The sequence below is a fragment of the Vidua macroura genome, chromosome 4, assembly GCF_024509145.1.
Source record: "Vidua macroura isolate BioBank_ID:100142 chromosome 4, ASM2450914v1, whole genome shotgun sequence".
Classification (NCBI taxonomy): domain Eukaryota; kingdom Metazoa; phylum Chordata; class Aves; order Passeriformes; family Viduidae; genus Vidua; species Vidua macroura.
Genome location: NC_071574.1, coordinates 1,659,512 through 1,676,992, shown reverse-complemented (window position 1 = coordinate 1,676,992; position 17,481 = coordinate 1,659,512). Strand labels below are relative to the sequence as shown.

Below are 17,481 nucleotides of genomic sequence, written 5' to 3'. Positions count from 1 at the left end.
ATTTCAGGAAATGCTATTAAACCCACCGAAACCACTGGGTTTACAAACCCCATCTGTGCTATCTGAGGCTGTTAAGCATTCTGGGCTCTGATCTTATAGGTTTTGGGTTTCTATTAGATTACTTTGCTTTGCCCTTCAGTTTTATGTTGGCCTTCAGAGATATTATTTTATTCATCTTTCTCTTTTAAAAACTCTGTTCCTTTTGAGCTAACATGTCATCACTGCTATTTTTAGAGAAGTAATTTCTATTTTGATACAAAGCCTAATTGCACAGAGATTACTAATTGAGTGACTCCACTTCCAGTTGCGTGCATGCCATTTGAGAGCTCACATCTTCCTGGAGCATGTTTCAGGCAAAGGCTGGGACAAGGACACACCCAGAATGGCCAAAGATCTTCAAGATGCTGCTCTTTGCTGGCATACTTCCACCTAGAACTGGACAAGTGTGGAATTTTTTGGCTCAGAAGTGCCTTTTGCTAGAAATATTAAATAGTAAATATATTTATATAATGAGTATGTATAAGCCCTTTGCTTGATTGACTCCAGGCATAGTTCAGTGAGCAGATCTAGACAGGTACCATTAGGTGAAAACTCGATTTCTGCAATTTCTCTCCTTGATGTGACCATTATTTTGGTCCCATGTAGATCTGACCAGGCTGCTTGTTGGTAATGCAGGGGTGGTATGATCGAGAATGCACAGTAGGTAATGGATCCACTGCGGTGTTCCAGGCTGTTCCTTTGAACTTTGTGTTTCCTTGTGGAACAGAACACGGTCCATCCCATGGATTGATGATCAATGTCATACATGCTGAACTATGTGTTCACTTGGGTGGGTGATCCTCCAGGTACTTATGAATTTCAGTGGGAAATGCATGCAAAGTCTTCAGGGAGCATTGGAATGTTCCATCAGGCAGACCCATGGAAGTGGAATTGGCCACTCACTTCTGTCACATCCACCCACACCCATGCCCTCATCACCCACTTTCGCTGAGCCCAGCCTTACCCTTCTTCCACAGCTGCATCATCTCTTCACCCCAAACCTAGTCCTAGTTGTTGCTTGTGCATTCGAAAAGTAACAATTTCTTGTGCTCTTCCTCTCAATGAGATCTACATTTTTGACATACTAGGAATTTTTACATGAGTTCTTGAATTTTTTCCAGGTGGAAGACATATCACCAGATTTAGTCAGTCCAACCCTTTCCTTTGATAAATTACTCTCTGTTCCTGTTGCTTTCTCTTTAAGTCATCCTGGACCATGTGACTAATGTACAGGTATCAGAGATGTCCGATCACTGGAAATCAGCCTTCCAAATGTGCTGATAGCCTGACTGCAGCAATCCTCCTAACTTGAGCGTTCCTGTAGACTGTCCCTGCAACAGTGATGCTGAGCTGTCCCAACCATGCCTTCCTTAGGGAATGGGTCCATCCTGACATTCTTCCATTCCACACAAGGTCAAGAAAAGCCTCCTGTAGAGACTTGCACCTCCCAGGATGAGGCACTTGGACAAATGCCAAGTGATTGAGGTGCAAAGCTGAAAAGTAGAAGGCAAAATGAGGAAATACAATCTGCTCCTGTTTGGGAACAGTAAGGGAACTGTCACGCTCTGGAGCCACCTAAGAATGAGGCGATTCCCTTCAATGTTAGAATTCCTGCCACTGAGTTTACAACGGAATGTGTTCCCCATTAGGACAGGTTGTGTTTTGACCACTGCTTTGTATAGGGGCCCTCAGGAAAGGAGGAGCTACCTTTTAATCATCAGATTACTTAAAGTGACCCAGATACAGAGAGAGCAAGGATTAGTTAAATCAGTCTTCCCCCAAGCTGATTTTGTTGTTTAAAAGCCCTCCGGTTTCCTTTCCTCGACATCCTGCTCTAAGCGCATTGGCAACGCATTAGCCAAGAAATATTGTTGCTTAAGTTTGCCCCTGTCATGGTCACCACTTCCTACGTCCATGTACAGGAGAGACTGTTGTGAGCAGTCTCTCTGCTTGAGCTCTTATCTAGACTTCTGATCAGCTGGAAGCAATCCTTAGAGCAGCATATTTCCAGCCTCAATGCATGCTCCCAAAAGGAGCTATGAGAGCTCTGTCAGCATCCACATTCTGTGTTACTACAAAAGCAAAGGGGGGATTTAGGTGATTCTCAGAGAAGTGATCAGCTTGTCTCTGTCAGGATGCCCTAGGATTTGCTTTACCAGGGATTGCTCCCCCCATGGGTTGTAAGGATAATCTAACCTTTGGAATGGAGCACATTTTGCAGAGTATTTGCTACTCCATTATGACAAAACGTTTTAATTCCACCAACTGAGCTTTCTGCTTCTACGTTAATATATTTAGAGAGGCAGATTTTTAGCTGCTGTGTATCAGGAGGAGACATTTAGCAACAGTTGGTCATGGCAAATGTAATAAAGGGGCAGGCCCATTATTTTTTCACTGAAAGGGAAAAAAAGGGAAGAAATGCCTTCTGGAGGATTATATGGATTTTGAGAGATGTAAACAAAAGTAATACATTAAAATGAATGAAAACAGCCAAATATTTGAACAAAGACTTAAAACAAACTGAAAATATTTACAGTATAATTCTTAGTCAGTTCTTTGAATTTACTGCTATGGAAGGATAAATAGTCCAGATGGAAATATTCTGATTGAAACAAGAAGTGTTTTTTTCAGCCAATTATACTTATTCTGAGAACATGTTAGCTTTAGGAGGCTGCAGGAGCTCAACATGCCAATGGGATGGGTAAGGGCTCAGCAGACCAACACACCATATTTCTCCCCTGCTGGGTTGACGCAGTGGTGACTGTGAGAATCAGGCAGTGCAAATGTTGGCCGTGTATATTTGTGAGTGTGAGGATGACTGAGCCACAACCAAATAAATAGAAACATCTTATTTTTGGTTTTAGCACAATATTGCAGTCCTTCCAGCCCTCAGCCACGCAAAATAAAAGGATGCTTTCAGGACTGCTTTTCCCTCACCATGTTTCAGAAGGCAAACCCCAAATGCAGTTTTGGATGAGTGCCCAGATTAAAATCTGAGACTCTTCCCTGACTAAACCTTTGAGCCCTCACCTATGTCCAGCATCAAAGTGGTGTTTTCTTGTGCATGACCAATCTGTTCTTATCCCATTATTCTCCATCAGCTTCATTTCTATTACAGGCTCCCTTGGTGTAAAAATGTTATTTCCCAAGCATAGAACATCTTGATTTCTGACTGGCTGTGTTTCAGGCCCTGTTATTACTTGGCTGTTCCTGAGGAAAAAACTGTGATATTTGAAGCTACTGAAATAGAATATCTGTGCTCTTTACATTCATCATCTGGGCTCAGAAGTGGCTTGGACTCACACTTCCCAAGAGAGGGGCCTTGCAGTGGGGAGGCAGCAGGTGTCATATACATAGTGCTGCTCTTGGAGTCCTGGGTGATTCCTCATGAATGAACTTGGCAAGTTTATCACAGCCCAGGCAGCATCATTTATCCATAGGCTTTGTAATTATTGCCATGGTGTAAGTATAGAGTGGCAAACACTATTTATATTACTAGGGAATTAGTGGGACAGCTGAAGGGGTGGTGCTATTTTCAGTGGAGGCTTCTGTGTCACTACATTTTAAAAAGCAATATTTATTACAAGTTACTTTATAATCTGTTGTCTCAAACAAGTGAATACTTTTCTTTTGGACCAGTTTAGGGACCGGCCTCCCTAAATCCAGTAATTCTTACCTTGTTACTGACTACTTTTCTCATCCGGAGTCTTTGGGGCTCTGTGGGCCTCAGCATCTGCCAAGGGTGATGGATGCAAGAGTTGTCACCTGAACAATTGGCTGATACTGGCTGAGGGATTTTACAGCAGGTCACGTTAGAGTAGCTTGCTTTCCCCTTAGGGATGTTCCGCTCTACACCCTCCATTTCTATGTGTACAGATACTTACATCTAATCTCTGTGTCATCCTTACTGGCTTTGTTATAAAAGGAAAGGATAGCCCAGGCAAGTGAATATATAATGTACTGCTCACTTGGAAGCATGGAGGAAAATTTCTGCTCTGAAAGCATGTGGTGCTTTCATCAGAAATCCACAACATTTCATTTGGTTGTGGATGCATCTAAAGGGCATTTTTACTGAATCTCTGTCATAATGTGGATATAGGAGCTCTTGATTTGAATATGCCCAATCTTTTTTCAGAGTAGCCCACTTTCTGTGGCAAAGTGATATTCCTTAGGCACCTTAAAATTAAATTATATTAATTTCCCTTTATTTTTTCATTTATCTTATACCCTTATCTTCACAAATTTCATGGTTGCTGTTAGATTGAATGTAAATATAGATGTAATACTTCAATTATTTAGGAGATTTTTTTTTTAATAAAAAAGAGTTTCTTTTCTCTGCTATGTTAAAATTCTGGATTTTGATGTAAACTAAGAGCAACAGAAAAGAGACTTCAAAAAATTAACATGGGTACCTTAATCTATCCTTAATTCACCCTTTTATACAGAGAATCTATCCTGCTCAGATATAATCCTCTTTTGAAGAGTTTATTTATAAACTGGCTGAAAATAATGCTCTGAGTATAATGCACTGAGCAAAGTTCCCAGAATTATGATATTGATGGTTCTATTGAGATGTGTACTTGGAATTTAGTTTGCAGATTGCATTTATTTGTCACCTTCATATTTAATTGATTACCATTAGTTTATTGCTTGGATTGTTCACTGAGTCACAGAAGGGCTGAGGATGGAAGACACCTCTGGGGCTCATCTTGTCCCCTCCTCTGCTTGAACGAGATCACCCACAGCTGGCTGCCCAGGAACATGTCCTGGTTTTTGAGTGTTTCCAAAGATGGAGACTCCAAAGCCTCTCTGGGTGACCTGTGCCAGTGCTTGGTCCCCTCACAGTAAAAAAGTGATGCTCAGTTTGTGCCTACTGCTTCTGTTCTTTTCCTTCCCTGCATAACATTGTCCCCTTGGAGACAGAACAACCTGCTGGAGGTATTTCCTCTCCTGTAGAGATTCCTGGCAGCTGGGATGAGGGAAGCAGTGCCTGCAGGTAGAACTGTTAAGGTGAGGCATAGATGTCACTGGTTTAGACTGGTACCTGTGGAAAATGGGGAAAACAGGAAGATTGTCTGTTGCTGAACAAAGATGTAGATTAGGAGCTTTCTGTTCTTGTTGAAGCTGAGCAATATTCTGAAGAACAGAAAAAACCCTCAAACAGGTCTTGAACTTGAAGGTCCCCAAATGGTCATGATCTTACTGCATAAAGCAGTATTTTAGCACAGGACCATGACACACAGATTTTCTAATGTGTGTGAGTTGTTTGATGAATAATCTAAGCTTGTCTCACTCTTGTCTCATTCTTCATGTCAATATCTGGGTTTTTTTGACTAAAACTAAGTAGATACAAGCATTTGTTTGTAAACCATTGCATGAGGTGCCAGTAATCTCTGTCATCCAATACAGTCTTAAACAGTTTCTGGAGGACCATAAAATAATACAAAATAGTTATGTTCATCCAGGTTTATGGTAACTGTTTAGTCAAAGGATGCTAACTCTCATAAATCCTCTTCAAACAGGCAAAATGTAGAGATTATATACCTCTGTTTTCTCTCTTTTCTATATCAGTATGAAAAAAAGATATATATTCATATATGGATGGAAGGTATATGGATACAATAAGTATATGGACACTAAAGCCCACAGTTCAGTACTGCCTGCAAAGAGGAACCTTAGCTCCTTGAAAGCCTGCCATGAAATAAACCTCCACCAAGCTATAGAACTGTGTGATTTTCTCAATACTCTAATAATCCTTCTGCTTCTTCAGCCTGTGTTCTTCATTAGGCCTTGGGGACAATTTAATGATACAAATTCTGAGTCATATATAGACTTGCCAATTTACATTAATAGCTTGAAAAATCATTTGAGAGCTACTCATTTTCTCCAATTAGCCAGTAAGTCAGTGAATGTAGTAGAAAGAATGGAGTATGAAATATTTTCTGTTTAGTGATAATTTCTCATTCTGACTTTATATTATAGCAGTAAACATCTTGCAGTACACATTTGTGGGGGTAATGAAATTGGAGTATTCTGTGCTCACCACGAATACTCTGATGAAACTATTGTTTGGAAATGAATGTTATATATCATTACACAATTATTTTCGATTTTTCAGATGATGCACCAAATCTAAACATACAGACAGAACATGATTGCACAGCTGGGCTTTACAGGAAAGAAAAATGTAGTGCATTTCTCCTTTTCCAGGTCACAGTCAGTATTCTTCCTTTAATTCTGGATGGCATGGGATCATAAACTGAGTGGAAATTTATTGAAATACACAGTGCTCTCCACTGGCCCAATAAACCTGATGAGTCACGTTCCACATGCTAAGGGGAGAGGTCAGACTCCCTTGCAGTATGGCCATGGAGAATCATTTCCCATGGATACAGCAGGAGACACCTGGGGACAGTGAAACAAAAGTCAAGGGAAAATGTTCTCTTTAGTTTGGGGAGCTATGGGATTTTGAGCTTCGACATATCTCTAGAAGTAGAACAGAGAGCTGGAGGTGTACAGCTCTTAGCAACTTAAAGATGAGAAACTAGGAAGGGGACTTTAGATTGACAAAAGGACAGGAAACGAAGGGAAGAGTCTGGTTTTTGTGTGCTTTTCCATTGAGGAAGTGCGTGACTGGCTGAGAGAGAGAAACTCGCTGTGGAGGACACAGACAGATCAGAGAAACCATGTGGGGTGGGAGGAAGATGGAACACCTGAGGTCCAGTGGCCAGGGGAGAAGGAGGAGCTCCAGCAGGGCTAGCACGTAATCCCACTGCCAAGGAGAGCAGGCATATTGGGGATCCTAAAATAGGAGTTTCCTGGCCAAGGGCCAGGACTGTTGCAGTTGGGGACACTGCAATTAGAAGCTTTGAAACCAGAGCTTCACTGAAAGCAGACTGAGAAAGCAGACTTCTCCCTGCCAGCAGACCAAGTCAGGCTTGACCTTGCCAGGGGGAGAAATTCAGAGGAATGTTTTCCAGCATGTCTGGTAAAGGCAGTTTTGCTCATAGCTCTTAGCATGTTGTAATTCCCAAAATGAGCCAGATTTCAACAAAATATATACAGTAGTTTCAGACTATAAATAAAGCCTGAAGGAAAACAAAGATACTATGGCTTTCTCTGCAAGAATTTTCTTTCTCCTAATTTCTGTCGTTTCAGGTGTGATTGTAGCACAGGTATGATAGAATGGGTACACTCTTCTGGATCTCTGTGTAGAAAAACATGAAGTATTTCTTGGTATTAAAAGGTCATTAAGTCACGTATGCGTTGTTTATAGTCTCCTAATCCAGGATTTATTGTCCTAGTTCTGTTCCAGAACCAGGGACTTGAGTTAATTAAAAAAATTACATTCTTCAAAGCTTTTAAGCAAATTGATTTACTGTGGCTTGAGAATTGTCATATTCACCCAATTCAGTCAGTGTGATCCTTGTAATATTCCAAGCTAGAAGGATTTTACAATGGCATGTGTTACATTTGAAAGATTAGACTTTACCATGAAAATGCTGATGAGGCGAGTGGAAAATTACTATGAGTTATCCCTCGTAGTTTGCCACGTTGGTTCTTTCCGGAGTGGGAAGGAGAGCTGGAACAGTGAGCCAGCTCAGTTACCTGCAGGCTCCTCTGTGCTGTTCCCTACAACTGCAGTGGAAAAGAGCCCAATCTGTTCCAAATTCCTTCTGCCAGCTCATGCCTCTGCTTGGCAATCCCCTGCACCTTCCCAGTTACTCAGTGAACAGCCTTCCTTCATTTTTTGTTATGATGGGATCTCTTATATCCCCCTCCCTGTTAAGAGCTGAGGAGCAGCCAGGAGACCAGAGGTCCCTGATGCCTCAGCTGCTGCCCCAGAGAGACATGGGAGAGGCTGGCTCTGTGTGCTTCCAGTTTGCTGCCTGGTTTTAGCAGTGATCTGGGAGGAGGAAGCTTCCCATCAGCCTGACCTTATTGTTAAGAAGCTTTTCTTGATGTCTTACCTGAATTTTCCCTCCAGCAGCCTTGTAAGCTCTGCTTTTTTTTGTTTTAGTCATCATGATCATGAAGAGCAGACCCCTCCCCTTCAAAGACTGTTTTCCTCCACTTTGCCCTTTCCAGCTGGAACACTACCGTGTATTAGCCTTTTCTCAAAGAAAGATAGCTTCCCTAAGGAGATAGATTTTTATGCCAGTGCAAGGGTTTTCTTTATTACAGCAGAATGAGCTCCTTGACCAGTGACCTGTCTCTGGAAGACCTCTGTGACCTCCAGGGCCTTTTTTACAGAATTCTTCTCTTACTTGTCATTCCCTGTGTGCATAGTTGATTTTTCTGGCAGTAGTGCGGAAAATTGTGTTGGTCCCTACTAACTTACCTTTCCAGGTCTTCTGACCACAGCTTCAAATGATGATCCTGTGGTGTGAAGGACTTGCAGACTTTGTTGGTCATACTATCTGTGACTATAATAAGAGTCCATCATTTGAATAATTTCTGAGACTATTGGATAATTGACTCCTGTGCAAAGCCCCTCAAAATACACCCACCTGGTTTTGGCACTGAACTGCTGTTAAGTGTTCTCTGGGTGCCATTTTTTAATTCTGTGTCCCAAGATTGTTGATGGAAATGTCAGGACATTATGTAAAGCAGCATTAAAAGATTTGCTACAACTTTTATGGCAGATATCATAGGGCATCCACAACAGAAATTGTGTTTATTGCCTGAACAGTCCTCTACATTTGTAAACACAGAGGGGGGTTGTAAAGACATCAGTTCTACAATTTCTGTGTTATCTAGTGACTGAAAAATGAGATTTCATTTTGTTAGGAAATTATTGGAATGTTTCCACAGCAGGTTTCCTAGAAAGAATAATGCTGGCTTCTCTGAAACAAGGTTTTTGGTTATCATCGTGTCTGTATTAATTCTGATTGCTTGTGTGAATGCACAACCCTGTCATTCAGTGTGACAGCACACAAGATAATAAAAAAAAATCAAATAAATTGCTTATGGTTTATTTTCTAGTTAAAAGTGCTATTTCAAGCCAGAAGATTTTGTCCTCTTATGTTACATCGTAGTCTACAGAACATTGAAGAATTTTCCAAGATCTTCTTAGAAATCCTAAAAACCTTTAGAAATAAATTATTGATCAGGCAGACAGCTCAATTCTATGCCTCTCTTTCATCAAGATTCTGTAGGTTATTAATTAGAATTGTTTGCCTTAAAATACTTTATTGCAAAGAAAGAACTCACATTTCTACTGTAGGTTGATTGACTTAGAATAATTTCTTAAAATTATGTTTTATCCAGAGCAAATTATTTTAATAAATTTAGGTAATTTTAATTTAAGCTTTTTATTAAATGATAACTGAACCTGCTGTATGGTCAGAAATGCAGTTGTTCCTTTGCAAGGCTGAGTTCCTTTATGTTGGATGCTTTGCAATGTTTTATATATTAGAAATTTTACATAGTATGCTAAGCCTTTGCCATCTACTGAGCTTGTCAGAAGATATGGACTTCATGGTCTCCAGGGGATGACGTCTTCAGTTAAGTAAATGTAATAAATGGAGGAAACTCTTGCTTTCCTGTCAGCTTTCATAAAACTTTATTGCCAGCTTTACATCCCTGAGCATTATCAGTAAGGAATAGCTGTATTAATAATTAGTGTGTCCATTGCTTCCTTAAAATACGTCAGAAGAAAATGAGTGTAAAAGCATGGAGAGTTCTGTGGGTTTAAATGACACTGAGCATGACAGTATTAAGGGAAAAATATAAGATTGTTCTTTATACATTCAGTTACAAGAAGACAAATGCATTTTTAGCTGTGTATCCACTTGTGGTTCACTATTGTTGGTACATGTAATTTCAATGTGACACTATTTTCTCCTGTGTCCTTCCTAGAATGGCTTTACTCCCTTGTACATGGCAGCTCAAGAGAACCACATTGAGGTGGTGAAATATCTCCTGGAGAATGGAGCCAACCAAAGCACAGCTACCGAGGTGAGGGGGTTTTCTCATATTTTTCTCTGCTTGTGTGTTCAGATCACTTGAAGTCAGAACTGTCTCTAGAGGGCTTGTCTGTGTCAATTGGCATCAACAGGTAGTTGTCAGCAAGCTTTGTTTTAGAATCACAGAGTTGTTTATGTTGGAAAAGACCTCTCTGATCAAGTCCAACCATTAACACAGCACCTGGGTCTTGGGATTTTAGTTGAATTCTGAAGTGGTGAGGCTCTCTATGGTGCTGGGTTCACAGAACCATTTGGGAGGCTACCTGCTCCAGCTTCTTGCTGCTGTTCCCTTAAGTTACACTGATTCTGAGTCTCTCCTGTGAGGTGGTGTACCTTGTGAGTATTCATTATTGGCTGTGACTGGTGTAAATTGGAAACCAAATGGCTAACAAGGATTGCATCAGTGAGCTTGATGCAATGAAGCTGTTTTCTCCACTGACACTTTATTTTTACTGCTGGACCACGTGGGTGTAAATAGGCAGAAGGATGGTATTAACTGGGGATGTGGATTGTAAACCTGCAGTAACTCCTGTGCAAGTAGGAGAGACACCTATGATGGAGAGAGACTCCATCTCAAGAGGAGCAGAATCCCACAGGCTTTCTTCCACCTATGAGTGGATTTAGAAGCAATGGAGAAAACTCCTTGGTCAGTAGGACTATGCTCATTCTGTTTCCTCTTTCTGCCAAATGTTCTTCATTCCAACTGAAGGACTGAGTGAACAGGCTCTGTGCTGCAAAGTGTGTCATCTTCCTGTTTGTTCTGTGGATGTGGATGTGCCATGAGAAATAGCTATAGCAAAATTCCTCTCTGGCCAGAGCTTTTGTTCCTGTTTATTGTTTTCTCTAGTCTGTCCAGAAACATTCCCTTTCTGGATTGCCTTCGTGAGCGGATGAATTTGAAATGCTGGTGCATTTATGCTCCCTCTCCTTCCCTTCAAACCTGTCAGTGTTAACAGCTGTCTTACTGTCCCTTCTCTCAGTGGATACTGTACTATTTGATGACAGCTCATAAAATAATCCCCTCGTAGATGTGGCGATCACATTACATGTCAGCTTTCTGAAACAGAAAATCCCATGTGATTGCCAGGCAACATGGCAGAAACACAGTCCTTGTGAAGGAGTCAGGTGGAACTGGGGCTCTGCGTGAGCCCAGCCCTGCTGCAGCCAACAGTCACCTGCTGGCAGCCAGCTCCCAGCAACTTCTGCTGGCTGGGAATTCATTCAGTTTACAGGAATTGTGAGGGTTTTCTGGTCTGGTTTTCTAGAAAAGGCAGAGAGGAGAAAAAATATATTCCTACTCTGACCCTGACTCCAAATTTGTCTTCTGCTGTCCAAAAGACCAGTTTTCGCTCTGTAGCTTGTAAAGTAAAGGCTCTTGACCTCTTTGCTGCTTAACTAGGTCAGTTTTAGGCTCAGGTCCTGCTGAGGTGATGACTTCCGTGAGTGTTCCTGAAGGAAGGCCTGAGCCAACATCGCTTTCACATGTGCCCAGAGTTCATCTCCTGAACAGGATGAAGGAATGGTGTATTCAGTAAGATGGGATGATAGCCTGAACTGTGATTGTCACTGAAATACAGGAAGAAGGTCCTTCTGTTTAGCATCAAAGATTGACCCTCCTTATGGGAGGTGAGGACATGAAAAGCTGTCTCCAGGCTTTGGTCAGCCATGTTTTCCAAAGGCAATAGGAGAGGAATGCAGAAAGGGTTACATCCTTCTAGAGAAGGGTGCATGATGAAATGGTGCAAATCAAATGGATGAACTTGTCTTTGAAGCCTTGAAACTTGCACTGCCTTTGGATGCATTTCATTTCCTCTCACACTTATATATGTGCAGATAAAAAAGGAGACGAAGGATGAGCTCGGTTTCAGAGTCTCTAATCCAGGATTTGTTCTCATGTTCCCAGAGGCAAAAGGCAAATGCATTAAGCCATTTCAACACCTTATGTAGCCCCAATCTCAGAATAATCTTTACAGTTCAGCTGTTTTGTCAGCTGTTCCCCCCTTTTTAATTCAGTGTACAGAATTTAATCTCTGTCACAGGCAGAACCCACAGCAGTATCGCTGTTACAATGCACCTACCCACAGCTCAACGCAAAAGGGAGAGAAAGTTATTTGATTACTGAGGGGAAAAATTGCCCTGGCAATTCTTCAGATGTTTCTTTCAACATATGTGAGCTCTCATTCCTTCCTAACTTGGCCTTTATTCTTCTCTCATCTTTCCATATTCCTATTCTGAAGCAATGCTGTCCCATCTCTCATGTAGTTACAGCACACCTGTGCTTAGGGAAGATGCATGACCAGAGCAAGGGTTCAGTTTGAAATCAGAATGAAAGATCTGGTAGCCTGTACTACTTCAGCCAGGAGAGCAAGCTGCTATCATGTTACCATGGACTTTAAAGCACTGGTCATCCCAGGCAAGTGTGGAGGAGCAAGACACTTTTAAACTAATTTAGAAACAAACCTACAATTATGAATGACAAGCAAAGATTGATTTCCTGATTTTCTTTTTCCAAAAACCATAAATAATGTGAAGTTTTCCTTCCTCAAATCATGTTCCTACACATTATCTGGATTTCTTGACTCATGGTTCATGTGTAACTTGGCATGGGAACAGCAGCAAACACATTTGATGCACTTCCTTTTGCAGAGATATTCAGAAACATATTCTCTCTGTATTTTTCACATCGACACTGTTCAGTGCTCAGTGAATTTACCAAAAAATTGCTAAAAATATGCTTTGTGGCCCATTTGAAGACAAGTAATTAAGAGAGATGCTCTAGAATGATCCTTTGCTTCCACTTGACTTAAAGAAAGATTACTTTGAAGCGTAAAAGATCTTTCAAAGCATTTCAAATATTTGAAAGCCTTTTGGTGGTGTTTGAAAGAGTTAAAATGTTGTGCCTCCAATCTCATGTCCCTGGAGATGGAGCGCAGAGGTGGAAAACAGCTGGGAACGCGCTTCCCGAGTTGGTGCGCGCAGAGGGCGCGGTGCAGCTCCCCGAGGCTGTCCGGCCGCGCTGAGCACCCCTTGTTTCCTGCCCCCCAGGACGGTTTCACCCCTCTGGCTGTGGCACTGCAGCAGGGACACAACCAGGCGGTGGCCATCCTGCTGGAGAACGACACCAAGGGCAAGGTGCGGCTGCCGGCGCTGCACATCGCCGCCAGGAAGGACGACACCAAGTCGGCGGCGCTGCTGCTGCAGAACGACCACAACGCCGACGTGCAGTCCAAGGTAACGGGGCGGGCTCCGGGCCCAGGGACAGCACCTTGAAATCCCTGCATCCTCATGGGCAAACGGAACTGCTCCGCTGGGGAAGGACAACTTGCTCCACCAGCATCACCAGTAATACCTTGAAGTTTGCAGTGTTAAGATACGCAGTAATTACCAAGTGCTCATTTTTTTCACGTTTTAGTTATGCCTCCCATTTATTTGGTAACCAGCGTTTTCTCATTATTTGCAAACCAGAAGCCACTGGAACGGAAGCAGAATCACTGCTTCCCTATTAAGTAGGATATTTGTTTATTGCCCACGGGAGCATAGGTTGTGTTTAAAGTTAATGCATGCTTGAATGGCTTTTCCCATAATTAACAGCATAACTCATTTCAGAAAAAGCAACATAGTTCTTTCGTTTTGCGGCCAGTCTTTAATATTGTTCCTCTTTTTCCCAAACCATGCTGCATCAGATGATGGTGAATAGGACGACTGAGGTACCGACATCAACAATTTTTAATTACTCTTTCTGTTACTTATGATTATTTTCACTTCTCTTTGCCAGTATTTCTTTATTAGCTAGCAATAAAAGTGAAGATATTACTCTTTTTTAAAACATAGAAATTTCTGACTCAAAAAACCCTATTTTTATCCATCCTTTACCTTAGAATTTCTTTTTATTTGTGTCAATATTGAAGGACATTTTTGAGAATTCACATCAGTCCAAAGGCATCTGAATCAAGTCATGGAGCTAAGAGGATAAAGACACTTTTTTAGCTCAATTTCATTAATTATGAAAATGCACTCACTTGGCATAACTAAATCTGGGTGTGTGGCTCAGGCAGAATAATGGTAAAATTGATTTTCTGTCTTTTACAATAATAAGCATAATCAAGTTCCCCAAGGTAAAAACTTGTTCAGGGCATCTGCTTATTTTTACCATTCTACTTATTACAATCTTTTCCATAAGGTTTTGCAAAGCCCTCAGGGACAGTATATACTCAGAATTTACCTGCACTAAATAATAAATTTCTTATATGGATTTTACTTCCACTAAAAATCATGGGGTTGATTGGCTTGGACTGGGATTTTCCCAAAAGATCATTGCCCCTTTTATGAGGGAGAATAAATTCCAAGAATGAGATTGCTGTTTCAATACCTGCTTTTGAATAATGGAGTTTCTCTGCTGGAGGAGGGAATGAATAATGGATGCATGTGCCCATGGGAAGGTGCTTCCCTCTTGGTGTGTGCACACGTGAGCAGGCTGCCAGGAGGCAGCAGTGATGTGAACTGAAGGGTGCCAGCTTCCCTGGGCACCTGCTCCATGGGGCGTGTTCTCCCCTGAGGGAAAGGGCAAGGGGTGCTGCAATGCCTGCTGAAGGAGGGCAGCACGTGCCCACATTCCTTTGTTCCAGGAGTAGCTTAAAATGGTGGTTTGGATGCTGAGAGGAAGGAAACCTAGCTGAGAGCATGCTGTAGTAGAGAAGCCAGAAGTACTCCTCCCTTTCTATAACGATCAGCAAGATCCAATCAAATCAGTGTAAAGCTCTTCAGGGAAACCTCAAAAGCAAGGCCCTTTCTACTTGAATTACTTATGAGAATAAAGGCTTGCTCTCTGTCCTAGTTTCTGAAAATTTAATCTTTTTTTATGTTGTTGTCAAGAGATTCTACATCTCGTAGCTGGAGCAAGTTTCACCTTCTGGTATTTAAAACAAAATAAATAAAATGTGGGTTTTTTTATTTATAGATTGCAAACTTTCTTCAGATCCTTTCCAATCCAAATTGAATATAAATATAAATAATTATGATTCTTTTACTATGCTACTAAGTAGTTTCTCATGTAAACCAAACTTCTTAATTACTTTTTGAATAATTACTGCTTTTGAAAAACAAACAAACAAAAAAAACCCCAATAGGAAATATGTTGTCCATATTTCTGCTTCTAAGAGGAGTAAAATAGGAGTCCAACAACTTTTGTGGTCATTTTTCCAACCCCAATAAATAGATGCAGCCTAAAAGACCCATGTTGCTTCCAAATGGTAATAAGGAACTTGCTTTATTTTCTTTAAGAATGGCTAATACATTAATATTTTCTGTGGTGAAAACTGCTCTTATTGGCCATTGATGCAGAGGGCTGAGTTGGGGAATGAAAGAATGAAGCACTTTTGATAATCTCCCACCTGAAAACTGGCCTCTCTGCCTGAAAGGCTTTGCTCTAGAAGAGGTAGACACGGTCTGGATAAAGCTGACACGATGCGTTAGTTGTGCAGCATTTTAAACTCAAGCTCTAGTTCAGCTGGTGACCTTGCATGAGAAGATTTCCGTAACGAGGGCTGTTTCCCTTTGCAGAGCGGCTTTACCCCTCTGCACATCGCCGCGCACTATGGCAACGTCAACGTGGCCACGCTGCTGCTGAACCGCGGAGCTGCAGTCGACTTCACAGCCAGGGTACGGACTCGCCCCTTCATCTTCCTGCTTCTAGTGGCCTAGAGGGAGGGTGTAACTCTAAGGCAAGAGCTGAGTGAAGAAAGGAGCAAAGGAATGCTGAAGCTCTGGTGGGATCAGAGATGTCTTTTTTGCAGTAATTCTGAAAGGTTGTTTCCATGCAATGCCCTGGAGGCCTTGGGAGTTGTGTAACAGCCGGCATTCCCAGCTGGAGGAAGCAGGATCCTTTGGCAGCTCCAGAAAGCTGATGCTCTTATAATGCGTCAACTCCCTTTGGCTTTTCTGTTTGTTAGATGTACTCTGGAAATAGGTGTAGGATTGATTGGCTCTTTTGGTATTCAGTATTTGCTATACCACTTTAATTTGATGTTTTCACGTGTAACTATATTTCAAAACCAGAAAGTAAAGTATATTGCTGTTACACAAATTCAACAATAAAAGAACTAATTAATCATGACTACTCTTCCATGGTAAACAACTGCAGAGTTACATGGTACAGTCTCTTTGCCATTGCACGTTATGTAGTTTGAAGAGAAAACCTCTGGTAATCTCAACCCAGCTCCCAGGTCACAAGTTTGCTGTTTGATTTTGCCAGACACACTTTGAATTACTTCAGGGTTCTGCCTTCCAGACTGACTCCCTCCTGTTTCCAATCTGGAGTAGCTGCTAATATTACCTCTTGCCTCACCCAAAGTGTTTTCAAGGACTTTCAGCCTACACAGCCTACACAGCCTACCACTCCTTTATGCTCTTGGCACTACACAAGAAGGTTCCTTTGTGTAGGAGTGACGCATTTGTGTCCTCTGTGTACGTTGCAGTGATTGAAATGCTTCAGTGTTTTGTGACTATTGGCTCATTGGGACTCTGATACGTGTTTGTGTATTTGTGTGGCCCTGGGGCTGCGATGTTTGCTGCTTGGGCAGATGTGCTGCTTCCTTCATTCAAGGACCCCGAAACAATGGAGAAGGAAATTTGCTTAGGAAGGAATTACTAACTCTAGCTTATATGGTGTGTGCTGATGCTCTAGTACATTCTCGTTTATTCTCTACGATGTGATGGTCTCATTTTTTGTGATCCAAACCCAAATTCACCCCCATTGCACACCTTCAGATCCATCCAGCTCATTGTTTGTTCTTTTCATGGTGTAGAATGGAATCACCCCACTGCATGTGGCTTCCAAAAGGGGAAACACAAACATGGTGAAGCTCTTGTTGGATCGCGGAGGGCAGATCGATGCCAAAACCAGGGTGAGTCTTTCTAATCCCTGAATATGATATTATCCCTTCTGGGGAATGGACTGGGATTTTTTCCTTGCTTGTTTTTGGGGATTTTTTTGTGTGTTTGTTTCATGTGGACTGCTTTAGATCATATCAGACTAAAGAACAGCTGGTATTAGTGATAGTAGGTTGCAGAAATACTGTTTCCTTTAGTCTCCTGTATAACCTGCCAACATCATACAAGAAAAGGCTGATGAAACTGGTGGCTTTCAGGGAATAAGCCTGTTAACTGGCCCAACTTGACGTGACACAAGATGATGCACAGCACACGTGATGCACAGCAAAAGGAAATGGTCTGGACTCAGCTAAGCCTTTCAGTCCCCTTACACCTAAATGTCCATGCTAGTTGCAGTATGCCCTGTGGAAGCTCTAGTGAGCTCAGTCCATTTTTATTGGAGAGCTAATACAGGGACAAGTAACCTCCTCAGATGTGTCTCTTCCCCAGACAAAGCATGGGGTATTAATTAGGTAGCTCTGACTGGCTTCCTCCTCCCAGCTGTCCTATTGAAATGTCACATCATCTCTCTGCCCTTTATTTATGG

The 17,481-nt window shown here is 41.8% G+C and overlaps 1 protein-coding gene across 29 annotated transcripts in view; it reads left to right on the top strand.

Annotated features, from left to right (window-relative positions):
* ANK2 (ankyrin 2) overlaps positions 1-17,481 on the top strand; it is a 260,831-nt gene that overhangs the window by 148,314 nt on the left and 95,036 nt on the right. For all 29 annotated transcript variants that reach the window (XM_053975110.1, XM_053975085.1, XM_053975087.1 and 26 more), the window contains 5 exons: positions 9,901-9,999; positions 13,053-13,238; positions 13,691-13,714; positions 15,567-15,665; positions 16,811-16,909. In XM_053975110.1, coding sequence (XP_053831085.1) covers positions 9,901-9,999; positions 13,053-13,238; positions 13,691-13,714; positions 15,567-15,665; positions 16,811-16,909 — 507 coding nt within the window. The remainder of the gene's footprint in view (positions 1-9,900; positions 10,000-13,052; positions 13,239-13,690; positions 13,715-15,566; positions 15,666-16,810; positions 16,910-17,481) is intronic.